Raw genomic sequence first — 27,725 nt, 5'->3', positions numbered from 1 at the left:
GACCTGCCAAAGCCATACAGGAGTTTATCATCGGCTAATGGCCCTACTTGATACGGGAGGAGGCTTGATTTGGTGTCAAGTGAGTTAGTCAAGAATTAAAGGGGCATGTCCTGTGCAGAGCTGGGTCTTTTATTCGTTTTCACAGTTTTTGCATTTTGTTATTGTTTTGCCTGCACTGTAAATAATGCTGCACAGGATTCATGTCACCACATTTGGACTCCAAAACTGGGTCTTTGTCTCAGTTCGCCCCAAACTTACAGATATACATTCAGTTTTTTTGCAATAAATAATTTACTCTACCTTCAGCATTGACCCAGAAATGTTTGAGACGAGCTAACACCTTTCCTCCTGTTGGGGTAGTGGAAAGTAAATTAGAGAAAAAACTAAAGTAAGGGCAGACAATGCAGGAGCAATCGACAGCTTACACACTGGTCCTCACAGACTAATTGTGTATCAGTGTATTAGGAAGTCTGAGGATGGATGTTTGATTGATGGATGATTAACTACCATGATTTGTCTTCTTGTTGAAGTCCAGGGTGGTCCAGCAGCAAGACGGAGAGAGGAACTTCCACTCATTCTACCAGGTAAACTCCGGCCTGTGCTGCTGCAAACCTACACTATGATGCTCCATATTATTCCCTGACCTCACACAGACACTCAAAGCAAAATGATTGTGTAGTTTCATTAGTTCCTGCACGATGGATGATGAATGAATTTGGTGATTTGTATCCGAACTTACGTATGTGCTGTTAACAGTTACTACGCGGAGGCTCAGATGAGATGCTGGAGTCATTTCATCTACAGAAGGATCCTTCTGTTTATACGTATACCAAAGAGGGAGCTGCAGCTGCTGTGAGTTTCTGCCACTTTATTCCACATTTTAGCTCCTTGATGTAGTTTGCATGTTGATGTATGTTGATGTGTTTCACGTTGAACAAGTTGTGAGTGGGATTGATAAAGTGTAGTTGCATTGATGACCGTTTGTGAAATTAGACAAATTTTGAGTCAGAACTTCTGAACTGCAGCTCGTTTTCTTTTGATGGATAATAACTAACCCCAAATCCTTTTCTTGTAAGACCACAAACAATGATCGCGTAAACCACAAAGCGGTGATGAGTGCCCTGGAAGTGATCGGCTTCTCAAAGGAGGAGATTAACTCAATCTACCAGATCCTGGCCTCCATTCTTCATTTGGTAAGTTACAGTATGGATTGTTAAAAACAGGAAGTTAATCAGATATTATAGGATTAAAATAACCTATGTGTATATTCCAGATATTCCAGGTAGACTAAGCTGTGATTCTTGAGGTCATCAGCACAGTCGTGATGAGCTTATAGCACCATAATGAACTGTGATGTTGTTTTTTTTTAGGGTAACGTGCAGTTTGAGAGCGATGGTGAGAGCGTTGAGATCCTGAGCCTCGAGGCCATTGACCACATCTCTGAGCTGACAGCCACAGAGGCCGACAGCGTCAGTAAGAGCCTGCTGTACCGCACTGTGGCCGCGGGGGGCGGAGAGGTCATCGAGAAGGGACACACAGAGCAAGAGGCCTGCTTCGGACGGGATGCTTTCGTCAAGGTGTCGTTTACTCTCTCTGTCTATTAACAAAACATACAGCCTATTATATTTTTTTTGACAGAGTATCTTATGGATGAGATTAATACTTTAAATACAGAGTAATCGTTTTACAGCTTCAATTCAATTCAATTTTATTTATTTATAGTGCCAAATCATAAAAAAAGTTATCTCAGGACACTTTACAGACTAGGCATAGACCCAACAATTCCCCCGTAGAGTACGGTGGAGACGAAAACCTTCACTATAACAGACAGGAACGTCAGACAGACCCAGCTCTGTGGAGGACGCACATCTGTCTGCACCGGTTGGGGAGGAAGAAAAGGAGAGAGGAAGAGAGAAAGACAAAGACAGACAGACAGACACACTTCCAGAGATGCAAGCAACCAAAGCGTTACATTATCTATAATAATATCTACAGTAATGTGAACATGACCCACATGTTATGGCAGTCTACACAGCAGAACAGCAGGAACACGCACATCCAAGGTGACAGAACATGACAATGATAATAATTATGACAAACATGATCAATGATGAGTAGGGGCAATAGCAGCTACGATACAGCAAGACATACCACTGATGGTGTTTTTATGGCTACAAAATATATAAGACTAGTGACAGTATTAATGACTATAGTTATAGAAGTAGCAGGAAGCGTCATGCAGGACCACGGCAGCAGGCACCACCACGATCAGCAGAGACCTGCACACAGGACCAGGGCAGCAGGCACCACCCAGCTTCTCTAGGAAAAGAAAATTATGCCTACATCATCACTGTGACATGAATTTTCATCTGATCTATGAGGCTTTGGTATTAACATGAATGACCAAGCCCTTTGACTATCTCATTTATCCAATTTTACAGTTATGCCATGACTCAACCAATCTAAACACACACTCTTATTCCCCGCTCTAGGCCCTATACGAGAGACTTTTCGGCTGGATTGTAAACCGCATCAACAGCGTCATCGAGGTCAAAGACTACAACCCAGTGCTTCATGGGAAAAACACAGTCATCGGCGTGCTGGATATCTACGGCTTCGAGATCTTTGACAACAACAGGTCGGTGTTGCTGTGTTGCGAAATCGACTGCAACTCTTCATTCAAGTGGAAATAAGTGAATCATTGTCGATGCTGGTGCTCAAGTGTTTGTTTCTCCGCTGTCGACCAGTTTTGAACAGTTCTGCATCAACTACTGCAACGAGAAGCTGCAGCAGCTCTTCATCGAGCTCATCCTCAGACAGGAACAAGGCGAATACCAGAGAGAGGGCATCACCTGGCAACACGTGAGGAACACACGCAAACAACAGCACAGGAACGTTCAGATGTTCATACAGTGCAGTGATAAACTATTATTTATTATTTATTAAGTCATCATTCATTATTCAAGTGTTTTAGTGGCCTCACACACATGCAGATAAAACAAATAAGACAATACATTTGATATATTAACTTTTTTTTGAGCAAATTGTCTATTTTCTAATTTTCAGTTTTGACATTTGTCTTTTTTAGATGTATATATTTTAGTTATATTCATGACTCTTATCGTGAACCTGATTTCATTTGTATCTTACTGATCATTTATTGTTAAGATTGTTTTATTTGCACTCGTCTGCAACATCTTCCCTCAGGACACACAGTATGTAGTCTTATCTTAAAAGTTTGCTTATGTGAAGAAGATTCCTATTTTTTATAGGAGATGCATTTGGTGCACACTGTACTGTTTTGTGCCCAAATGTGTAACGGGTGGTGTATGGACCCAATTGCAGTACGAAGGACTCAGGAACAGTGGTAAAAGTTCAACGGTTTACTCAGACTCAGGCAGACAGTTCAGAAAACATCAAACAGGAATCAGGAGAGGAGAGGCTAAACTCTTGGTCGGGGACAGAAGGCTCGGTCCATTTACCAGGATGCAGACGAATCAGGGAATCAGGGACAGGCGAGGTCGGTAGCGGGAAGACAGGCAGAAGAATGCTGGAAAGTCTCGCATGGTCTAGAACAATCTGGCAAAGGAGTGAGTGTGGAGCTGGTGTTTATGTGCCGGTCTGATTGCATGTGATGAGAGGCGGCTGTGTGCACAGGTGAGTAGAGTGAACTGACCAGGTGGGTGTGGCTGACAGGCTGAGTGGGGCAGAGGCAGGATCAATGGAAAACTACTGAGGGCTGGATGACTGAACTGTGACACAAATGTACCTAAACAAACCCACACACGGTTGGGCTGCACAGTATGAGGAAATTATACATTACGTTTAATGTTGAATCCGCGATAACGTCATTACTTGCAATAATAAACAGATATTTAAGTGTCTGTCATTCAGTATTCTGCTAAAATACAACAAACGTTTGATTTCCAACGTTATTTTATTGAACAAATTGAACATTTTACTGTTCAGCCCTTACACACAGTACCTGAACTAACATGATTCATCTCTACGTTTACCTCTCACTTAACAATTATACTGTTCATACACAGATTGACTACTTCAACAACCAGATCATTGTGGACCTTGTGGAGCAGCCCCACAAAGGCATCATCTCCATTTTGGACGAAGCTTGCCTCACCGTTGGTAAAGTCACCGATACGGTCTGCCTGGAGAGCATGGACACCAAACTGGCCCAGCACCCCCACTACACCTCCCGCAAGGTGAGAACAGATCAGAAACATCGTATGCTCTTCTCATAGGGATATTCAGAAGCCTCCTTACCGACAGTATTAGGCTGCAGCTGCTGCTCAACATAAAACTGAAGTGAAGTTAAAAAAAGGATCTCTGAAAATGTGGTTGTTACTTCATTAGTTTGTAGGAAGTGGTGATATGTTGTTGAGTTAACTCGAAGGTAGAAACACCAAAGTGAAACACAAAATCTGTTTTTATCAGTATTTCTCCTCAAGAAAGGTGTATTTTGGTTTTATATTTGACTGAGGAAGAACAAAGACTGCAGTGTAACTTCAACATTAACTATAACGCAGCTGCAGTTGTGTGTTGCAGTCAGTAGAGAGCAGGGTTTCTCCAGTGTTTTGCCTTTAGAAACGTCATAAGATGCTTTTCAAACAGCAGGGGCTCCAGATTGCCGTCATTGTCCCCTGGCATCTGTTCACTCTGTAAACGTTTGTAATAAATGTAATATTTTATACGGCTGGCTCTGCACTCACAGTGTCTCCTCCTCGTTTCCAGCTCAGCCCCACAGACAAAACCATGGACTTTCAGAAACACTTCCGCATTCGCCACTATGCTGGAGACGTCACGTGAGTCCCTCACACGTTTACACACTTAGGTCAGGAGTGTCAGACGAATAATCCTGTCAAAAGAGGTCAGATTATGACATCGTCAGCAGAGGTTGAACTCAGAGGCGTGCCAGTGGTGTTGTGGGTGTTGAAAACTATTAGATGGTGCCTTGGCTTAAAACCAGAACCATGATCTTATGATATTTTTTCACAGGTTGCAAATATCCAAAAGACTCACATGCACCATACGCTAACTTTAAACTACTGTGCTGCTGTTCACACTGGCCCCTCCGTGCCAACTCAACTAGGGTTAAGGTGCTCGCCAGTGGGGGATCGCCAACCACAGATTCACTCTAGTTTTGAGCTTTTTCCACTCGGCCTTTCACCTCACTATATTTGCGCTGTGTCCGCCATTTTCATACCTTCCTCTTGGATGCCTGTTCATGATCTGGCGCAAAATACCACAACACACTGCAACAACAGTAAAACCCATCAGTTTTGTTTTATCAGATGCTCAGAGCGAGTGCTCCAGGATTAAGAGCGCCACTCAGGAGACCGCGGTTCGTGTCCCGTTTATGTCTTGTACATAAATGTAGTTACAAACACACTTATTTTAACCCCACCCACGATATTTTCCCAAGCAAGTGGTTGTGTTTCCTATCCCTAACTACCCAGTTCTGTGTGACGTTAACCACTGCGTGAAATGTTTTGACGTGCAGGGCAACACAGAGCATTAACAAGTGACGCCCAAGGGTCCTGACAAAATGGCACGACCCTTTGGCGTCAATGTGACCAGTTGAGATGAGAAGGTGTTGGGCACCTGGTCGCTACATTTTTACAGAGGTTTATGCCCAGAAACATCCCGAACACCAAAATAAGAAAATACAGGCAGCGGGGTCGACCTCTACTGGGTAGAGTGTGTGCCTCACATAGGCTCAGTCCTGAAGCCTTCCTGCTTGTCTTTCTCTCTTTCCTGTCACTCTTCATCTGCTCTGATAAAAAAAATGGAATTAAAATCCCGTAAAAGTTTATTTGTATAGCACATATCAACAACAAGGTAATTCAAAGTGCTTTACATAAAACATTAAAAGCATTGGGGAAAAACACATTAAAGGTAATTTAAAACATATAAAAGATCGTTAAAAGGTCATTTAAAACATAATACAGTAACAGAAGTTACAGTGCAGCGACAAACAGAAACGTCTTCAGTCTGGATTTAAAAAAACTAAGAGTTGCAGCTGACCGGCAGTTTTCTGGAAGTTTATATCAGAAATGTGGCGCATTAAAACTGAACGCAGGAGCTCTGCAGATACAGACACTTCTAGTGGGTCATAAGTGATGATTGAGGGGCAGACTTTGAAAAAAATCCTGCTCATTGTGCATTTAAATATACGTATTAAGTATAAAATGTAGTTACCAAATGTTGCCACCTATTATTGTAAGTATAGGATGCCATCCACATGCGTACATGCAAACTGAAGGCTTCATACTTTACAATTCATTCATGTGAAAACTCCTGCGGACCTGCATACGTAAAGTGGATTCACTAACCCACACAGCCAGGCGTACAGACGCAACCATCGGCATGTGCAACACCGGGGGGGGGGGGGCATTGTGGACGAGACACTCTCATCTGTGTCGACTGCACAGAATCAGCGGTCACGTATTTTCAAAACGTGCAGCTTTGATTTGTAACGATTTATGACTCAGGCTTGTTTTTTTTCTCTTACTCTTCATTTGATGGCTGCCAACACCTTAAAGTATTTTTCAACAGCTGTCATAAATATTCAATCATGTCGTACACACACACGCGTGTTGTTATAGAAAAGATCTGATGTGAGATGCAAAGATTAGTTGCTGACCTTCCCAACAACAGCAGGAACATGTATTTTTGTCACTTAAATGTGTAAATCAGCCTTCTCTTTATTAGTAAACACCATTTTGGTGGATATTTTAGCCTTTGTGAGATAATCACAGTAGAGGCAGGTAGGAAAGTTTTGCTCCAGAGCCACTAGAGCAGAATTTATAGGATTAATTATATCACAAACCAAATGTAACACTAAAAAACACATTGAGGCTTTTAAGCTCATGTTCTGAAAGTACCATCGTTTTTGCTCATGTTAGCGGTTGTTTGGTTTATTATTCAGAGAGGAAACGGTTCCTTTGGTTTCCTTCTCCATCGCTGCTCCACTTTCTTAATATGCTCACAGGATTTAAACGTCACAGTGGCAAGATGAGGCCCCTGGCCAGCAAGTCAGCCGACGTGGCTTTGGTTTCAGAAGCTCCCCGCTGCTCACGTGTACTGCCCTCAATCTAGAGAGGGGAAGGACATTAATATGTCAAGGGAACACGAAAGGAGGAGGAGGAGGAAGGGCAGGGAGGGACGGAGCCAGCTGATGAGACAATTTTGGAGATGTAATCAACGAGGAGAAGTGGAGTAGGCTTTGCTGAGGGTCTTTGACTCGGGGAAATCCAGGCTAACACGATGTCGAACACACACACACCGAGACAAACAGCGATTTCATCCGTCTCTGAAGCTCAAGACAGCTCTCACACACAATGGCTGCACTGTCCTCTTGTTCAGCAGGGTTCAGATCCTTCACTTAAATAAAAGCACCAACACAAAGTACACAAAGCAGTTATATGTCATTGCATTATTTTTACTGAAGCATTTATGTGTCAGCAGCATTTTATTGTTGTAGTTGGTTGAGATGGAGCTAATTCTCTCAGGTTTGGTTTGAGTAGCGTCAGAAAATCGTGAGAAATGCCGATCAATTACCCCAAATCGATGAGCGATCATGAGACAGACACGCAAAAGGCACCAGCACCTCTCCTACACAGAAGCAAGACACTTTATAGTTGTTTAGCATCTTATTGTTGTAGTTTTCAGTCTCTTTGTAGTCATTTTGTGGTCTTTTTGTTTCTCTTTATGGTCATTTTCTGTCTCTTTCTAAACATTTGTGTCTCTTTGTGGTCATTTTTTGTCTCTTTGTAGTCAATCGTGTCATTTTGTGTCTCTTTTGTTAATATTTTGTGATTGTTTTGCACTTTTTTATCATTATTGTGGATCTATTTGGGGTCTCTTCTTATCTTCTGTAGCTGTTTTGGTCTCTTCGTAGTCTTTTTGTGTCTCATTGTCTGTAGCCGTTTCTTTGTGGTCATTCTGCATCTCTTCATGGTCGGGACTTGTCTCTTCAAGTCACATTTTGCAGGTGAAGGCCACAGCCCACTCCCTTTAGGCCCGTTCAGTGATCCATTCATACCGAAACCCATGATGACACCTTCAAATATCTTGTTTTGCAAACAAACCCCCGAAATAATTTACCGTTTGCTATAATTCAAGACTTAGAAAATCAGCAAATCCTCACATTTGAGAAGCTGAAACCATGAAATGTGTCTTGGAAATAATTAGTTATGAGTTAAATTAATCAATTAAGTGTTTCAGATCTAATGTTATACCCTGTTGGTTCATTTAATCTTTTATGAAACCTCGTATTTTAAAAGCTCTTCAGTGTTGTGCATGTAGCCTGTTGATTTAGTGAGGAATAAACAGAATACACATATTTAAGCACAGTATTTGAGTAAATGCACATTCCTTCCAGAGTAAAGGGGCTGGATAAGAGCATGTATGACAGACCTGCAGTGGTGATGACAGATGGCCGTTCCTGTCACTGCGTGTCCTCGTCACCCTGCCCCACATCGGGGTCACTGCAGTCGAGTTGTCACCCCTTGTATATCGCTTCCTGGTGGCACTGCACCCCCTCCCCTCCATCATCCCCTGTCTCATCCCACCACATCTGAGGCTAAATATACCCTTATCATCGCCACCCACTGCCCGCCCCCCCCCACACACACTCCCCCCACACCACCACCATCACAAGCTTTGACCTACTTCGCTACCTCCTCCCACTCCTTCTCTTTCCTGTTTCCTCTTTCTTCCCCCTGCAACCCTCACCTGACTCTCTTTGCCATCCACATTTTAATTCCCTGAAGTAAGTCATCCCGCACACGCAGCACTTTGAGCAGCCATAAGATATATCATATTCCTGTACTGTACAACTTTACGTTGCAGGATACCTCTGGTCTTCGTCGCCTTGCTCTCTCAGTGTGAGCTCCCTTTAACCTTGTGCACCGCAGCCCTCTCCTTGCACCGTCCTCGACCTTCATACTTTAATATACTTTCCTCTAAATCCTCCTCACGTCTCTGGAGAGCCGCTGCCGTTATCTCTGCATGTCCTCTCCCCGTCCTCTCCTGTCCTGTCCTTGTACATGAGTGTTGTCGTTGGTTATTGTGTTGTTCTGACTGCTCTCTCTCTCTCTCTCTTTCACACTCGGTCTCTCTCTCTCTCTCTCTCTCTCAATCTCTCTCTCTCTCTCTCTCTCTCTCTCTCTCTCTCTCTCTCTCTCTCTCTCTCTCTTCCACACTGGGTCTCTCTCTCTCTCTCTCTCTCTCTCTGGTGAGGATTTGGTCAGGTGGTTTCGGGCGCCCGTGACCCAAGGGGACACATCTGTCATAGCCAGCCTCCACTTCTATGCCTCCAGATGTGACAGCCTAGGACACGGTCACATGGGGTGTGTGTGTGTGTGTGTGTGTGTGTGTGTGTGTGTGTGTGTGTGTGTGTGTGTGTGTGTGTGTGTGTGTGTGTGTGTGTGTGTGTGTGTGTGTGTGTGTGTGTGTGTGTGTGTGTGTGTGTGTGTGTGTGTGTGTGTGTGTGTGTGTGTGTGTGTGTGTGTGTGTGTGTGTGTGTGTGTGTGTGTGTGTGTGTGTGTGTGTGTGTGTGTGTGTGTGTGTGTGTGTGTGTGTGTGTGTGTGTGTGTGAGAGATGCAGAGAGAATGTGTGTATGGAACAGAGTGTGAGCTACTGCAGTGGTAGAAATACATTTAGTGCTGCATTTACAGTTTTGAGGCACATGTGCTATATTTCCATTTTATTCTACTTCTACTGCACATTTTGAGCTGCAGTTACTTCTGCCTACTCTCTCTTTGTGGTCATTTTGTGTCTTTTTTTAGTCAGTTGGGTCTCACTGTAGTCCTTTTGTGTTTCTTTGTGGTCATTTTGTGTTTCTTTGTCGTCATTTTGTGTTTCTTTGTGGTCTTTTTGTGTCTCTTTGAGGTCAGTTTGTGTCTCTTTGTCGTCATTTTGTGTCTCTTTGAGGTCATTTTCTGTCTCTTTGAGGTCAGTTTGTGTCTCTTTGTCGTCATTTTGTGTCTCTTTGTGGTCATTTTGTGTCTCTTTGAGGTCAGTTTGTGTCTCTTTGTCGTCATTTTGTGTCTCTTTGTGGTCATTTTGTGTCTCTTTGAAGACATTTTGTGTCACTTTGTGGTCATTTCGCATCTCTTTGTGGTCAGTTGTGTCTCTTTGAGGTCATTTTGTGTCTCTTTGGGGGCAGTTGTGTCTCTTTGTGGTCAGTTGTGTCTCTTTGAAGACATTTTGTGTCTCTTTGTAGATATTTTGTCTCTGTAGTCATTTTGTGTCTCTTTATAGTCAGTTATGTCTCTTTGTGGACATTTGGTCTCTCTTTGTGGTCATTTTGTGTCTGTGTGGTCATTTGTGTCGGTCATTTTAAAAATTAAGATTGTGTTTATGTATTGTAAGCCAGAGTTTTTGAGAGTTGTAAGCAGCTTCACCAAAGAGGGATTTCCTCTCTAAACGTCTCAGTTGATCTTATTTAAATAACTGTAATAATTCTAATAATCATACGCACAGAGGTTAAATTATTATTTCCCTGAGCAAAGCAAAGTTTTTACCTTTACGGCTCTGAACTGAAGCTTGTAGGGATTAATGTGTTTGACCCACTCCACACACAGGAAAAAAAATCAGATTTCAAATCTGGGATAGCAGCCAATATCCCTTCTGAGCCGTCATGCAACCCGTCTCCGTCAGTATGCTCGCCGTCTGTTTTTTCTGCCAGGGCCGCATGGGTGCTAGCATTAGGTGTCATTTAAATAACAGTTTGAGGCCCAAAGAAGATATAAATGTAACAATGTTTCACAAAAAAGCAAAGATTAGAGAAAAGTCCCTGAAAATAAATGCAAGTGTGTGCAGCAGAACTTTCATTTTCGTCTTTCCTCCATTTTTATTTATGATCTAACGACCCCCAAAATGAATCTTCATTCTGGTTTTGCGCTGGACTGGGAACCACTGGGTTAAACTACCTATAACTAACTGTATATAAAGTAGTTATTTAGTTAAAAGTAAAAATAGAAATATAAAATAATCCCTCACATAAGCCCTTTTTTCCGTGGAAAAGTGCTTTGTTTTGACATTTTTAAGTACATTTAGCTGATAATACATCCCTTAAGTAGGATTTTGAATGCAGTGTGCATTTTAGTATTTTTACATTGTGAACGAGAGACGAGGAGAGGTTTATTTGGGGCAACACTTACACTACAACTCCCCCTGGGGCTGGACGGCTTATGTAACTGTGCCTTACAGTGCGCCTGTGACCTCCCGCTGATGCCTCACCAAAACCAACTGAGCCGTTTGAAATAAGGCAGACAGATTAGTTTGTAGACAGTTCTCCAAAACGTGAACCTTGGGGGGAATTTGACCATGTTCCTAATTTGTAAATCGTCTAAGCGGCATGACTGTTCCAATCCTCCCGCCTGAGGGCCAAGTGTGGAGTCCATTAACGTGCACTGATAGTGACCCTCGGTGACAAAACTGTCTTACTTTCTATCTGACTTCTCTCTGACACTTCATTTCACTCCAAGTTTGCCCTCCTTCTTTTGAGCCACTGCATTTTCTTTATATTTCTCTGATTTTCTATCACAGATACTCCGTGGAGGGCTTTTTGGACAAAAACAAGGACCCACTTTTCCAAGATTTCAAGCGTCTAATGTACAACAGGTGCCAAACATCATGATGCTCTTGACAATTCAGTAACTGGGTTAAGTGCATAATGAGTTTCTTTCACATCACGCCTCTGCAACCCAGTTAAAGATGTCCTCTCTCTCTCTCTCTCTCTCTCTCTCTCTCTCTCTCTCTCTCTCTCTCTCGTAGTGCCAACCCGGTCCTGAAGGAGATGTGGCCAGATGGTCAGCTGAGCATCACAGAGGTCACCAAGCGACCTCTGACCGCGGCCACCCTCTTCAAGAACTCAATTGTGGCCTTGGTGGATAAACTGGGCTGCAAGGTCAGTGGTTTCAGCTTCAGCTTGACGTCTTGTCCCTTTTACCTTTAACCCCTGGAGGAAGCTGTGGTCGGCATTTGCAGTCATAATAAATCAGAAAAAAGCGTAAGAGACAGAAGCTTTGTGCCTTTTTAGACAGATTATTTTACCCAAAAAACATAATAAATAATTACTTATATCGTCATCTATGAACAAAATGTGTTTTTTCTGTTTCTGTGTCCTTTTAAACTATTTTATTTAAGAAAATAAACTTTGTTTTGATTATTTACAGTCCATAGTTCACAGGAATTAAATGTATGTATGTTTTGAAAGGTTTCTGTCTCATCTCATCTCATCTCATCTCATCTCATCTACAACCTCTTTTCCGGGGTCGGGTCACGGGGGCAGCAGCTCGAGCAGGGGACCCCAAACTTCCCTTTCCCGGGCCACATTAACCAGCTCTAACTGGGGGATCCTGAGGTGTTCCCAGGCCAGTGTGGAGATATAATCTCTCCACCTGGTCCTGAGTCTTCCCTATTCATATTTATATTTAAATCAATATAATACATTTATTTACAATTTAATACATTTAAATATGAGATTTAAAGGTAGCTTGTCTTCGCTAGTCAACAATCAGTCTTAATTTTCACCAGCTACGTAGACAACACTTGCTACAGTGACGACCTGGCCGAGAGGCAGCGACAGATGTCAAGTCACGACATTAACAAATAGATACAGCTCGTGCATTAAAACAACATCAAAACAAGATAATATGTAACATACTGTATACACAACAAATACAGTATATTTAGACAGTTTTGACTGAATAAGTAGCTGCTGTGTTTTGGGTTTGTAGGGCAGAATTGGTGTCAAATCAAAGCCACTGGAGGTTTCGGATCATATTTTCATGTTGGAGTTGAAGTATTTAGCACCAACTTTGATCTTCTCTCTGGTTGATGCTGCTGTCATCATCCGGAAGATGCTCTGCACCAGTTTGCTTGTTCTGGTCCCTCCAAAGCTTGTATGAGTCACCGGCTATTCTGAGGCTGCCAGTGTGCCTGTGCGATGTCTCTTTTGGGAGGGCGGCTTGTCACCGTGCATGACAAAATATGGAGCGAGAGGCCTTATGTAGCCGTCAAACAGGAACACGTATTCATAGCAATGTGCTCTTTCTTGTGTTGGAGAGTAAAAGTTTTTGTAGGTTGCTTGTCCTCATCCTGTCTGGCTGCGTGTGGAGTTGATAGGATGGTCAGGGGGAGGTTATGCTGGGCTGCAAAATGTGCTGCTCACCTCTCCTGGCCTCATCTCACCGACTGAAGTCTGACATTTCCTGCTGTTATTTTGGGACGGCCTGCTGTCAGGCTGTTGTAGCATCTCCTCTCGGTGTTGCTGAGGTAAAATGAAAGGAAACTCTCCTGGCAACCTTCAGGTCACGTTGAAAGAGCGGATGTTTTCTTCAACTGATGAGCAGAAGCACCTGTGCCCAGTCTGCCCACCTCATCTGCTCCCAACCCCCATTAACTGACTCTTAAATCTCTGCTGGAGTTGAAACTGGGGGCACACATGCACATGCATCATTGATGTGATGGACGGCAGTGTCTGGGAGCAGAAAGTGTTCACTTTGTTCCACCGTGTTCATTTTTCATGGACTGAGATTGAGAGACTGTGGCAGGACAACGTGTCCCTCAGAGATCCCTGTCAAGGTGCAGGCGTCAGGCCATAGCTCCACACTGGAGGCTCTATCATCGTCAACGTTGTAACGCGCAGTTAAATGTGGTGTAAATAAGTGGATGTGCTGGATGTGTTGTGAGGCTCAGCTGCTCACTGCAGCGTCCGTTGAAATATTCTGCACGTCTGATTAAGGTCAGTGAACTCAGATTGCCAGTTTTGCAGCTCAGCTCTCGCTCTGTCATAGTGTAGCGTAGTTTATTTACTCGCACAGTGACGGACACAGCAGTGTTGAAAACAGTGATAAAAACATGTGAAAATGCAAGTTTATGCAGGTGATAAAACAAGAGTGTTATGAAAAAATACTGCCTTAATCACACAAACACTGAATCAATCCAAGTGTTGGAAGTTCCCAACTCTGTCAGTGCTATGGCAGTACTTTTGTTTACCTCACAGCAAGAAGGTTTCAGGTTCGCATGCCGGCCTGGGCCTTTCTGTGTGGAGTCTGCATGTTCTGCGTGGGTTTTTTCCGGGTACTCCGGGTTCCTCCCACAATCCAAAGACATGCATGTGTTAGGTTAATTGATGACTCTGTGATAGACTGGCGTCCTGTCCAGGGTGTACCCCGCCTCACGCCCGATGTCAGCTGGTATCGGCTCCAGCCCCCCCGCGACCCCGACCCCGGGATAAGCAGCGGAAGATGAATGAATGAATGAATAAATTGATCTCATTACTCAGTCCTGCATCCCTGCAACACCCCTTCCGTCTTGTCTTTCAGGAACCGTACTATGTGCGGTGCATAAAGCCCAACGAAATGAAGTCTCCGGTGTTGTTTGACGACGCTCGCTGCCAGCACCAGGTGGCCTACCTCGGCCTGATGGAGAATGTGATGGTGCGCAGAGCAGGCTTTGCCTACAGGCAGCATTACGCTCGCGTCCTGCAGCGGTAAGAGAACGTGATGCTCGGTGAAGCAAGACTTCATCAGTGTTTCAGCTACTTCTTTGATAAACTCCTCTGAGGAAGTTGAGGAAAAACTTGTGTAACAGCAGGGGTCTAAAATGTACCAAATTTATTCAGTACTCCTCGCGGCTACGCTCAGATTTGAAAAGTTAATATTATCCAACTTAAAATTTACACATTTCCAAGTTACATTACACAGCGCAGAGCAATGTTGCATGCAGAGAGGACAGGCAGTATGAACTAGATCAGGTTTTAAAGAAAATGTATGTAACGTGTTTGTCTACGTTTGAGACTGAAGCTGTTTTCATGAGTGAGAAAAGATCCTACACTTCCCATCATGCAACTTGATAGCTTCCTTGTTAGAACCTCCCTGCATGTTAAAGGCCCAGATCTTTAATAATAACCTTCATGCTCTCAGTTTGTAATGTAGGCTTTGTGTCTAATGACTTGACAACGCTTCTTCAGACCCACAGAAGACATTAAACAACAGTTTCAACAATTTACCACAACATGTGAAATTTGTGAAGTGACCCTTTAAATAAAACAACCGTCTAAAAACACTTTTACAGGTAAATTAAAAAGCTGCAGTCCACTCTTGTCGTCCTACTGTGAGCCCTGATTTCCTCTTCCTCCTCCTGAACGTTCTGCAGGTACAAAATGACGTGTGAATACACCTGGCCGAACCACCTGATGGCCTCGGACAGAGAGGCCGTAGAGGCTATCGTCACCCAGCACGGTTTCCAGGACGACGTGGCGTACGGACACACCAAGCTGTTTGTCAGAACGCCGCGGTCTCTCTTCACTTTGGAGCAGGAGAGAGCCGCCCTCATCCCCATCCTGGTGCTTTTCCTGCAGAAGGTCGGCCATATTAGTATTAGTGTGACTCTATTATGTGCTATCAGCGTTGTCATCGTCCGTTTTAGTATTCATCCACAGCCTCAACACGATTTGAAATGTCAGATCTTTACGGCTGTTTTTAAAGTCGCGCATGTACTTTGATAAGGATGCATGGATATGACAGTCCAGTTAATTGATACGGAGATGTAATTTAATGTCATGAGCAGCCAAGATTGTGTGTTCAATCACCCACAGCATTATCTTCTCCAGTTTCACACGCAGGCCTCAAAGTGGAGATTACAGCGTGCCTCATGAATATGTGGCTATTATGTTATGTTTGACTGAAATTCATCTGCCAGCTTGAATCCTAATTTCCTGTAACAATAATTGGGATAATTAATGAGATCCAGAGCTCAGTTACATCAAGTCAGTTACCGCACTTGCTCTATGAAACACTTTCTCCTTTCTCTTCCTCCTGACCTACTTTGATGACTGCAGAGAAGTCTCCTTCTTTAACTGGAGCACAAGTTCATCTTTAGCTCAGTGCGACTCTCTCTCTTGCTTCCTGTCTTTAACGCGTCCTTCTTTTTTCCAAAACTCCCAGGTGTGGCGTGGGGCTTTAGCTCGTATGAGGTGCCGGCGGATGAGGGCCATCTACACCATCATGGGCTGCTATAAGCGCTACAAGGTGAAGGCCCACTTCTGGGAGGTGGAGAGGAGGTTCGCTTTTGTGCGAACCATGGCCGACTACGGGAAGAACGTGGAGTGGCCGACCCCGCCTGCAGCTCTGTCCCAGTTTCACAACAACACAGTCATGCTGCATCGCAGGTCAGACCCCACAAATTAACGACAAACTCATCCACCATAAAAGCAAACAAATCTTTACATATATTTTACTTTGAACAAACTGTCAGCAAGGTGAGATGAATCCACTTGTATCAAAAGTAAGATAATAATAAATTACTTTTGAATAAGGAAACAACACTTGTGTACATTAAGGACCACTTTGGAAATACATGTTTTTAGTAATGCTTTTGCATTGTTGTGCTTTTAAATTTCTAATACTAATCAAATAAAAATTATAAAGGTATTAAATTAAAAGGAATAGCTTTATGTTTTGTGCAGTAAATATGAAGCTGCAGTCAGAAGCCAATTAGTCTGGCTTACAAGTATAAAGCCTGACATCCGCCAGACGCGGCTCATCTGCCACATGTCAGACGCCTTCGCTATCTGTTTTGCAAGTCGCTGCATCGGGGGCTTAGTGTGGCCCAGGACAACTGTGATTGAAAGAAATACAAACAACCCAGAGCGTTTTTTCCTGCCATACTAGAATATTAATGTGCGCAGCCAGACCGTGCTGCAGCGCTGGAGTATGGTCTGTTGCCAGTTAGCTTCGCTTTGCATAAAGACTGCAAACAGGTTACTAGCTAGCCTGGCTCTGTCCAAAGCTAAGTCTTGAGACTCCTGACGGTCACTTTGCTCAGTTCAACACATAATGGCCCACAAAAAGCACAACAAGCTGTTTCTACACTTTGGTTTTAGTACACATTAAATAAACAATATAAAACATGTTCATTAGTTCATCATTCATTGTTTGGACAGAGCCAGGTTAGCTGGCTGTAGCTTCTAGTTGAACACACAGAGGTTAGAGTGGTATGGATCTTCTCATCTGGCTCTAAAACACTAATGTGCATTGAAAACAACGGCAGATTTTGTTCGGTTTTAATAATTTCTCTCTGTCTCTGGGCGTATGTGTGAGTTTTGGATCAACAAGGATGTGTTTTGGCTCTGCAGATAAATCTGGTACTCCTACAGTACTGTACTGTTCTCTGATGCACCTTTGATGTATTATTCCACCCACTTGACGTGCGTCTTGTTCTCATCCCTTGTTGTCAGGTGGTGGGCGAGGCAGATCGTGAAGAATATTCCCCCGTCTGACATGCTGGAGGTTCGGGCCAAAGTGGCGGCTCTGACTGCGCTGAGCGGAGAGAGGAAAGACTGGGGAGTCAGCAGAGCCTGGGAGAGGGACTACCTGGCCAACGTAAGACTCACACACGAACAAAACAAACAAAGTGCACTCAGGGGACTCCTGCCTTACAACAACATGTATTTCCATATTTACATGGTTTATTATGTTTGATCTACCACACATCATGATAAAATAGTCCATCATTACTCTTGATATTAAGCATTAAGACGGGAGCTTGGAAAAACACATTAGGTTTCAGTTATTAGTCTTTTTTACCTCATTTATTAATTTGTTTTAATGCTGCCGTTATTATCATTTCCATTATCAATTAATAGTGTTGTCTATAAAGTGTTGGATAACAGAAAAATGTCCTTAAAGTCCAAGTTAACATACTCTTCACAGCTTGTTTTTCCTGAGCAACAGCCCAAAACACTCACATATTTAACTAATAATCGTAAAATACTAAGAAAAAGTATAAAAAGTCTAATTTTAGGAGCTGAATCAACTAAATTAACAGTGAAATTTTGGCACTTTTCCTTAAAAATGTCATATAACGACAGACAAACAAGATGTTTTGCAGATTAATTTTGTATAAATATGTAATGTAAGTTATGTACACCTAGGTTTATCTAACTGGGGAAATACAGTACTGTACTGTAAGTAGTACTGTGATGCAGTAGATTTAATGTATATAGAGCACCGAGGTTAGGCTTTAAAATCTAGGTTAAAACAAGTAAGTAAACAAACAAAGACAAGCATTAAAACCCATGCTTTCAATTGTATCTCATGACCTTCTTTAGTGAATAAAGCCCAATCAGGCGTCAGTCACGTGACCTAAGACAGGGACAGGATTTACGACCTCCTCGATAAACGACCACATGTCGTCACGTGACCACTGGTTCATACTGAAGTCATTTGAGGATGTCTGGGCAAGTCCTCTTTGATGAAGAAGGCCGTGAGATACGGTCAAAACTTTAAGGGTAAAAAGCCACGAGAGCAGGTTTGGGCGTTCAATTCAAATATCAAACAATCTTTCTTCAGGAGCACAGACTCCACCTTTAACTAGTATTTTTAAGGTTATTAAAATGTAATTCTGACGACTTGTGTTCCATGGTCGGCATGAATATACATCAAATAAGCCATTGAGTTTTTTTTGTTGATCACCTTTTAACAGAGAAATCCTGTCGCTAACAGCCAGACGTGGCTAACAGTGATTAGCTTGGGGCGGAGCAGTGAAACATCCAAAACAGCCTTTTTTAACCACTAATATTGCTCAAAATAACAGCAAACCTCTGCAGTAGCATGATGAGGGTCCCTACACAGAAAACAAAGCACCAACCACCTAGTTAGTAGTTACCAAATACACTGGAGCTCAGTTCAAGGAGGAAAGTACTGAATTGAATTCCAGTGCTTTCGGTAATCACCTTGTATGGACTGCCTCTTAATAAAGCTTGTAGCTTTGTAAAACAGTCTTTTTTAATAAACTCCGGGTTCATTAACTACGTTGTTGTTGCTTCGTTTGAGGTGTAGGGACTCTTCTCATGCTACTGCAGAGGTTTGGTGTTGTTTTGAGCAATATTAGTGTAGGGTTGCCGGTTCGAGTCCCTGTGTGAAGAAGAAGAAGGAGAATTACTTTATTTATCCCGCAACGGGGAAATTGAATTTTTTCACTCTTATTATTAATCATGTTACACACACAGGCCCGAAATACACACACATGCACAAACAGGACCTATACATGCAATTAAGGAGAGATGTTAGAGCGAGGGGGCTGCCAGTGACCAGCGCCCTGAGCAGTTGGGGGTTCGGTGCCTTGCTCAACAGCATCTCGGCAGTGCCCAGGAGACGAACAGCCACAAGTACTGGTCTGGACTGGTGCCAGTTCATCTCCTGGGCACTGCCAAGGTGCTGTTGAGCAAGGCACCGAACCCCCAACTGCTCGTGGCGCCGATCCATTGACAGCCCCCTCGCTCTGACAGCTCTCCATTAATTGCTTGTATATAGGTCCTGTTTGTGCATGTGTGTGTATTTCTGGCCTGTCTGTGTGTCTGTGTGTCTGTGTGTGTGTGTGTGTGTGTGTGTGTGTTTAATCTGTATAATAATAATAATAGAGTGAAAAAAAAAAAAATTCCCTTGCGGATTTCTTCTTCTTCTTCTTCTTTTTCTTCTTCTTCTTCTTTTTGCCATATCTGGCTGTTAGCGACTGGCCAGGATTTCACTGTTAACAAGTGATCAACAAACAAAACTGTCTTGGTACGGCGGAATGACCCTTTAATGCGGTAAATCAGAGGGTTTTTTGTAAGCAGTCCAGGGTTTCTTCTAACTGTTGTGGGAAATTTGTTTTGCTTTGAAGCTAGGGCAAAAAGAGAAATAATAAATCCACTGTGCAGTGCAAACACTTCTATTTTTAATGTGTTTACTCTCACATCTAATCAACAGAAGTTGTGTGTTTCCTCCTCGTCTACTGTAAACGGTTCAGTGGGACACAACAAAGCGATTCTTCCGTTTTTATGAGAACAACTGGGACGTCCGTTAGATTCATTTCACCCCACCGGTCGATTCTTCTAATTTGATTCATCACAGTTAACGAGACTTGAATGAGCAGCAGCGTATCGGATGACAGAAAAACATCTGCTGCTGTGAACGTACTGTATATGGTGCATGTGACGACGAGCCTCACAGCATGACTAAAGGAGGATGGAGCCCGTAAACACAGCCCTTCTTTAATGAATCTCACAGTTAGCTCATTTAACGGCTAATCTGAGCTCGTTTGGTGGCCGGAGGCTTGAAAAACGCCCCCAGGGGGCATGAGCATGACTGAGTCACTGCGCTCCCTCGTTTGTCAGGCGGCCCGTGACTCGCTGCCCTCCTTCAGGGCTCCGCTTTCACAAGCTTGTTGTTAATTCCACAAAGACCTAAAGATAAGTGAATGTAATTCGGCATGCAGTCAGCCAGAATCGTGACCTGTATGTGGCTGATGTGGGAAAAAGGAAAGTTAGACGAATGAGTGTGTGTGTGTGTCGCGTATTCTCAGAAACCCTCAACAAGATAACAAGATTTTGAGTTCACTTCATTGTTTTGAATTCAAGCTCATCTCAGGAATCAAAGCAGGGATGTCGCCTACGTCCGAGTGTCCAAACTAGCTGTTTCACTGTAACTGTAACTTAAAATAAATGACAAAAAAGACCCTGATGCTGAGGTTCAGTGGGCAAATAGTCTTGCAGCTACACTGGGGGAGACTCTCCATCACATGCAACCTTTTCAATTATCCATTTACATCAATTTCCCCATAAACAATCATTAGAAAGGCAGCGACTGCATCTTTCAGACTCTTCGTGTCATGAGAAACGGATCAATTCTAATACAATTTGATATATTTATTTATTTGTTTTGGCTAAACAAATAAAGTGTGTGAGCGTGGAGCCTTGCTTGCATGCTCTATGCACCCACAGAAGTAAGGATGCCAAACCTTCGGCTTATGTGTATCGTTTCTAAAATGTAGCCTTTTGCTTATTTGGTGACTTTTATGTACTTGCATGAATCTTGTCCTTTTTTTGGGTGGTGTCTTCATGGTTGAATGCACCTGTTGTTGTAATGCGCTTCGGATAAAAGCGTCAGCTAAGTCTAATGTAATGTGCTAAAAAAGCAACTTTCATGAACAGGGCTATCTTTAAAAGCACTTTACAACTACAAGTTTCAATCTCATCTCATCTTCATCCGCTTATCCGGGGTCGGGTCGCGGGGGCAGCAGCTTTAGCAGGGGACCCCAAACTTCCCTTTTTCGCGGGCCACATTAACCAGCTCTAACTGGGGGATCCTGAGGCGTTCCCAGGCCAGTGTGGAGATCTAATCTCTCCACCTGGTCCTGGGTCTTCCTGAGGCCTCCTCCCAGCTGGACGTGCCTGGAACACCTCCCTAGGGAGGCGCCCAGGGTTCATCCTTAGTAGATGATCCTGAACCACCTCAACTGGCTCCTTTCAACGCAAAGGAGCAGCAGCTCTACTCTGAGTTCCTCACGGATGCTGAACTTCTCCCCCTCTCTCTAAGGGAGACTCCAGCCCCCCTCCTGAGAAAACCCATTTCGGCCGCTTGTACCCGCGACCACGTTCTTTCGGTCATGACCCAGCTTCCATGACCATAGGTGACCATAGGTTTCAATATTTATTTAGGTTTTAATTGCCATGTTAATGAAGCTTATACGAATTTACTTCAGAGCAACTCTTAAAAACAAACCACACACATTAATACATTCAAACATACATAAAATGACATAATATGATAAAGTGCAGCTGCATTCGTTTGAAAGTACTTGTTGCTTTGTGCTGCCGTTACAAGTGCTGATGCGTCACAGTTCAAGTATCGAACAGTCTCATGAGGTGAGCTATTCCTGAGGCGAGATGTCCTACACCGGACACTGGAGGGGTTTAAAGAGGGAGGGTGAGAGGAGTCAGCGATCACCTTCAGCTTCTTACGTCTGATACGTCTGTGACATATTAGGAGGAGACGAAGGGAAGGTCACAAACAATGATCGGAGACTCTGTGCATACAACTCTTTCCGAATGTCCCCGAGGAGCTCTGGAGAGATGCAGAATCACCTCTCTAGTCACACTAAACGCTTGAAGCTGGCGCGTATTATTGTGACAATGGATGCACCGATTTATCGTCCAGACATCGCCAGTATTCATCTTGTTGACTGTTATCTGTCTATCTGCATCGGCAAATACAATGACGTTCACCGATGGCAGTGGCCGATGCGCTGTGCCGCGTCAAATTTGTGCTGGCTGAATGTTAACAATACTTTTGAGGCAGTTATTTTTTCCAGAAATAATATTTTTTTCATGTGAAAGTTGTTTCCTAAATGTTTCTGAATTCAGTTATTTTCTATCAAGATGTTTCCTTGGCACAAAAGGGGGAATAAATAACAACAACAACACAATCAGTGCATCCCTAACTGTAACACATCCATGACACAGACTGTAATTGTTAAACATCAAGTTACAAAACCACTAACATTCGTCTTTAACAACCTCCGCTCTCCTCTGAAGACTTTCCCAAAAGAGTTCGGGAACTGGCTGCAGAGGTTTGGTCCTGTTCAGGCAAAAGAGCATTCATGGCGTCGGCCACTGACTGTGGCTTGTTCCAGTCCATCCTAGAGGACGGGGCTGCGTGCAGGCCAGTCGAGTCCTTCTCTAGAGCTGGGGTCAGCATCATCTTGTAACAGGAAAACCCCAAATTGGCACATATCTCCTCACATTCTTTGGTTTGTTTAGTGTAGGAGAGTGAGCCTACTTCTATTATGGCTAAAATATATTAGTCGATGAATTAATTATGAATTAACACGACTCGTTAAAATTTAGGATTCATTTTACCTGGAAGTAAGGGCACCACACCAAAATAAGACGGTATATTTATTAAACTTTGGTGAAGGTTTAATACCTGTTAGTTATTTAATGTAATTGATGGTTTAAATTTTATCAGTCTCGTCTTGAACGCGTTAATTCGTACCACAGCCTTTATCAGTGACCAGCACTTTCTGCACAGAACGGAAGACTCCCACAACGACGTAAGGTTATAAACATTTATTTGACTGCCTAACAAAGAGAATACAGGACAGTGCAGCACTGGGGGTCCTTCTTTTGGAGTTCTGTTTTTTTTATTACCCTAGGAGTTTGAGGTTGTAAACCACACCTTATCTCCTATCGAAACAAGTATACAAATGTCTTATCTACCGCTGTCTTCCTGCGACGCTGAGCAGACAACCAGACACAAAAACTCCTTAAACAGCACTTCCTCATGAGGTCCTACATTAGTATCAATGCATCGTTAAAAAAATATTTCCAGTGGAATTATGTTTTATGACCAGTTCTTAGCAGAATCCCTTAAACGTAAGACATTATTGTGAAGGCTCCACTCTATAGGAGAGAGACCGTGGCACGGTTTTAGATTAGAAGCCCCCAACTGTATTTCTCATCAGGCGGTTTAGCTCCAGTATCAGCCGCTGCGCTCCCTCTCCAACAGCATGTCAAACACCGTGTCTGGTAACAGCCGCCTGAGGCCACGAGCTTTGATCTGCTGCTTATGGAATTAAAGCGATAAAAAGGCTTGAAAGAGGCTGAGAGAGGTCACCAAGAGTTTTAACGACGAGATGCATTCCTATACCAGTATACTGTGGCTGGTGGCTTTTTTGGTAATAACACGGGGTCTTTCATATGTGCAGGTGCGGGACTCCCCTCAGACCAGCTCCGGCTTCATGCGTGTCTCCAAGGAGCTGAGGAACAAAGACGAGTACAGTCAGGTCCTCTTCTCTGGCTTCTGTAGAAAGGTACATTACACGGGTAAAACAGTTAAAAATGTCTGTTTTGAACAAGGAGTTTATGTCTTTTGTTGCTTCTTTTTAGCTCTGGGATGTTTTTCCCGCTCGCTGTTTTCCACCCCCTCACACTTTCTCTCTGTTGTGACGGCTCGTCTTTCAAGATTTTTATGTTCCGGCGTTGAGTACAACCCTCCCAGAAATACAGAGATAAAAGAGGATAGATCATGCAAGGGATTGAACTGTGCATTCACTCCTATACTTATTATTTCACCTCTCTTATCATCTCCCCGTGGATTATAATGGCCATGTTTTCCTGATCAACGATTGTAAAGAGAGGGCTTCTGCTTAATTCAGTGCAGCTTTAGCCAAAGTATATTTGAAGATTTGCACGCTTTGATGAAGTGAAATGAAACAACCTCCAACACTGACAAACCCACCAGAGCCTTCGTCTTCTTATCTGTTATTTTGTTTTGTTTTGTTTCTCCGTGAGGAAAAACCTGAGCGTACTGATAAAGATCCTACAAGTTGCTCTCAACAGAAAATAATGACAATGTACAAACGTGAAGCTCTCTTCTCTCCTTCCCTCCGCCGCTCTCTCAGGTGAATAGATTCAACAAAAGCACAGACCGAGGCCTGCTCGTCACAGACAAGAGTGTCTACAAATTAGAGCCCAAGAAACAGTTCAAGGTTTTGAAGAGGATTCCCTTAGACTCTGTAAGTACTCACACGAGAGATGCACGCACACTCTTCATGCACAGATGCACAACCTTCATCTAAAAACACGTAAAGTATAAAACCCGTACTGTTGAATCAGGGACATTCTCCTTCATCACTATGAGCAACGTCAACATTAGATCCTCAACTAGCAAAGCAGCGAAAGCATGGAGTCACTTTGGAGCACGGTCCCTGGCGGCTTCAGAGATCGCAAGTTCATTATGTTCATTCAGGGTTCCCAGGCGTCCTGGAAAACCGGGAAAATTTGGAAATATTTTACCGATTTTCCAGTCGTGCAAAACGTAAAATGTCCAGGAAAATCAGACCTGTTAACCTCAACATTCTCAGATTTTCCTGAGATTTAAATATTTATCAAAGTTCCCCCTTGTCATCTGAAAGTTATGTTCAACATCATACTGACTACATAGTTTCCGTGCACCAACACATGAGGGGTCATCGTCAGCGCCATCTTGGATCGTAAATGCAAAGAGCCAGATCACTCTGTGTTCTGTTCATGTGTAAGAGCTGCCGCCATGTTTTAATCATTGGTGTGTTTAATTTGCCTAATCTTCACGGTTCTTCAGATGCGATCAGGAATGCACAAAGGGAACATAGTTAGTTAGTTGGTTTCATAGTTCCTGGACCTTGTCTCCAATTTGTAACCCATATTGAGCTTTCTATTAATGACATGTAGTCTTTAACTCCATGTATAGCATTCCTCTTAATTTTCACCGTAACCCTGAAATACACAGTTAAATAATTGACCTTAAAAAACATAAACAAGGACACTGACTGTACAGCACCAAGTAGCTGCCCCACTTCCTAAGAGCTAACAGGAATGTGGGTCAGACACCTTGTACTTTATCCCAGCTGACCTCACAACACACACACACACACACACACACACACACACACACACACACACACACACACACACAGACACACACACACACACACACACACACACACACACCATCACTGCCATCCATCAGTAAGCGCGAGAACACCGTCTCCTTCTGACTCAAAGGGGGCGTGTGATCTGTTTTGGAGAGTCAAGATTGGAGATGGTGTGTTGGTGGGTCAGTGTTTGTTAACGTTGTTGGGAGTTGCAACGATTAGTCAGTTAGTCCGTCGACAGGAAATTAATCGGCAACTATTTGGATAATCGATTAATCGTTAAAGTAGCTTGTCATGGGGCAGAGTCCTCCTTGCAGTGGCAGTTCATGTCATCCTGTCAATCTTCTACTGTACTTAAAAAAGAAAGAAGGCATAAAAAGTCAAAAAAGTAATCAGAAAATGCTTTTTCAGCCTCTCAAATATGGAGATTCCCTGCTTGTCTCTGTTTTACATCATATTACACTGAATATCTTTGTGTTTCGGACAAAACAAGACATTTAAAGACATCAACTCGGACTTTGAAAAACTAGGGCAGATGTTTTCGAACTGTTTTCTGACATTTTATAGACAAAAACATTTAAAATAATCTGCAGATTAATAGATAATGAAAATAATTTAGGTGCAGGCCGAGTTGTTTGGTTGTTTATTTAAGCTTTAAGTTTTTTCTGCCTTCTGGGGAAAAAACCTCATTCCACAGGCCCGACCTGAGAAACTGGATCAAGGATCTCACAGGGCCGTCAGCTCTGAAGGACGGCAGGCTAAAAGTGAAGACAGCTTTATTTAACTTGATGCTTCAAGGTGCCTTGAAATAGCTTTGAGACCAGGCTTTTCTCCCTTGGTTTGATGTGTTCCTGAATGAAACAGTGCAAGGACATACTGTATATACTGCACACCTTGATTTAATGGTTTAACAAAAAGTAGAAGGCATTCGTGAAAACCCCATGAGTAAGCTCTCTGTTCTTGACGCAGTTTCCAATAATGGTGACAGACCTTACATCAAGGCAGGCAGATGCTTTTGACCCTGCTGTCGTGCTAAAAGAGACTGAAGCTTCATGTCCCGGACAAAAAGTCGGCATCATGGGGCTCCTGGTGGCTCAGTGGTTGAAGCTGGTGCCACATGTACAGAGGCTGGAAGTCCTTGACGCTGTGGCCTGGTTCAGTTCCTACCTGCTGCCTTCGCTGCTAGTCTCCCCCCTTCTCTGTCCCGTTTCCTGTCACTCCTCAAGGCTGTCCTATCAAATAAAGGCATGAAAAAGTCCATTTAGCAGATATAGAATTATGTTTTGCATTATGTTTACTATACTTTAGATAAAAGATTAGTTATATTGTTATTTCTTTGACAAATTTCTTAGGAAGTGGGGTTTTTTGGGGGATATTATATGAACTTCTCACGGGAACTGTACACCAATATTATATTATATATATTATATTATATATTGTTACCTTTATTAGATGTCAGATTCACATTTAAATTATGACATTTGGGTCTTAGAATCCGTCATTGACTGATCAGGTGGCATAGATCCATTTTCTACTGTATGTGCAATGTGAATTTACTCAACACCCACATAACATGCGGTGAGTCAGCACAGCTGGACGTCCAGCAGTGGTTTCAGAGAGAGAGAGAGAGAAAGAGAGAGAGAGAGAGAGAGAGAGAGAGACATGCCAGAGGGTTAAAAACCATCATTATACAGCAGCAGAGCAGCTAAAGATAGCTGATGCCATTAAGCTCTGCTGCTCACAGTGAAGGATATGAGTTTTATCCAGGTCAGAAACACAGAGAATAGAGAAGAAGCAGTGCAGCTCTGCCCTCACACCAGACGCTTTGCTACGAACTCGTCAGGTTTGACCGTCAGCACTGACGGAGGGCTGTGAGGTCGCTGAGGTTACGAACTGATGCAACAACGTGACAGAATCATTGATGTTTTATCTGCGTTTCTCCTGTATCGGTCGCACCATACATAATCTGAAACTTGTCACATTTAAAAGTCATGCAAAGCAACTGAACTCAGTGACTGTCAGTGCTATCGGTCAATATTTAGTTAGTATTATTGATCAAATTAGTCAAAAACATTATTGCTAATTCATGCTTCCATGGGTTTTTGGCTGTTGGTTTGACAAAATGAGCAACGTGAAGACGTCTCGGTGCACTGAGAAACTGTAATTGGCTTTGTTTTGGTGCTATTTTCTGACATTTTGTTCGCCTAAACTAAACTATTCACTGACACAAAAAAGTGCATCGATAATAAAAACGCTCATTAATTGCAGCTCTCATGTTTTGTGTTGATTAAGTCACATGGCCTCGTGTACAAACAGATTTCACACACTTTGTCCTTGAGGTTATTCTCATTATGTTGTATTAAAGTATAATACTTAACACAGGAGGGACAGGTTGCACCAGAAACTGGCCTTGACGTTGTCGGGACACACAGTTGTCCCTGCTGGATTAACCTCC

At 43.1% G+C, this 27,725-nt stretch overlaps 1 protein-coding gene across 1 annotated transcript in view; it reads left to right on the top strand.

Annotated features, from left to right (window-relative positions):
• Positions 1–27,725, top strand: part of myo1g (myosin IG) — a 50,557-nt gene that overhangs the window by 6,684 nt on the left and 16,148 nt on the right. The window contains exons 5-20 of the mRNA XM_083925018.1: positions 531–584; positions 757–852; positions 1,077–1,193; positions 1,371–1,577; positions 2,493–2,638; positions 2,748–2,862; positions 4,050–4,220; positions 4,750–4,820; positions 11,576–11,650; positions 11,804–11,936; positions 14,359–14,525; positions 15,191–15,398; positions 15,982–16,205; positions 17,274–17,418; positions 23,564–23,668; positions 24,260–24,373. Of these exons, the coding sequence (XP_083781144.1) occupies positions 531–584; positions 757–852; positions 1,077–1,193; positions 1,371–1,577; positions 2,493–2,638; positions 2,748–2,862; positions 4,050–4,220; positions 4,750–4,820; positions 11,576–11,650; positions 11,804–11,936; positions 14,359–14,525; positions 15,191–15,398; positions 15,982–16,205; positions 17,274–17,418; positions 23,564–23,668; positions 24,260–24,373 (2,148 nt within the window). The remainder of the gene's footprint in view (positions 1–530; positions 585–756; positions 853–1,076; positions 1,194–1,370; positions 1,578–2,492; positions 2,639–2,747; positions 2,863–4,049; positions 4,221–4,749; positions 4,821–11,575; positions 11,651–11,803; positions 11,937–14,358; positions 14,526–15,190; positions 15,399–15,981; positions 16,206–17,273; positions 17,419–23,563; positions 23,669–24,259; positions 24,374–27,725) is intronic.

The sequence above is a fragment of the Echiichthys vipera genome (assembly GCF_963691815.1).
Source record: "Echiichthys vipera genome assembly, chromosome: 13".
Taxonomy (NCBI): Eukaryota; Metazoa; Chordata; class Actinopteri; order Perciformes; family Trachinidae; genus Echiichthys; species Echiichthys vipera.
Note: the sequence above shows the minus strand (reverse complement) of the source record. Positions and strands in the feature narration are given on the sequence as shown.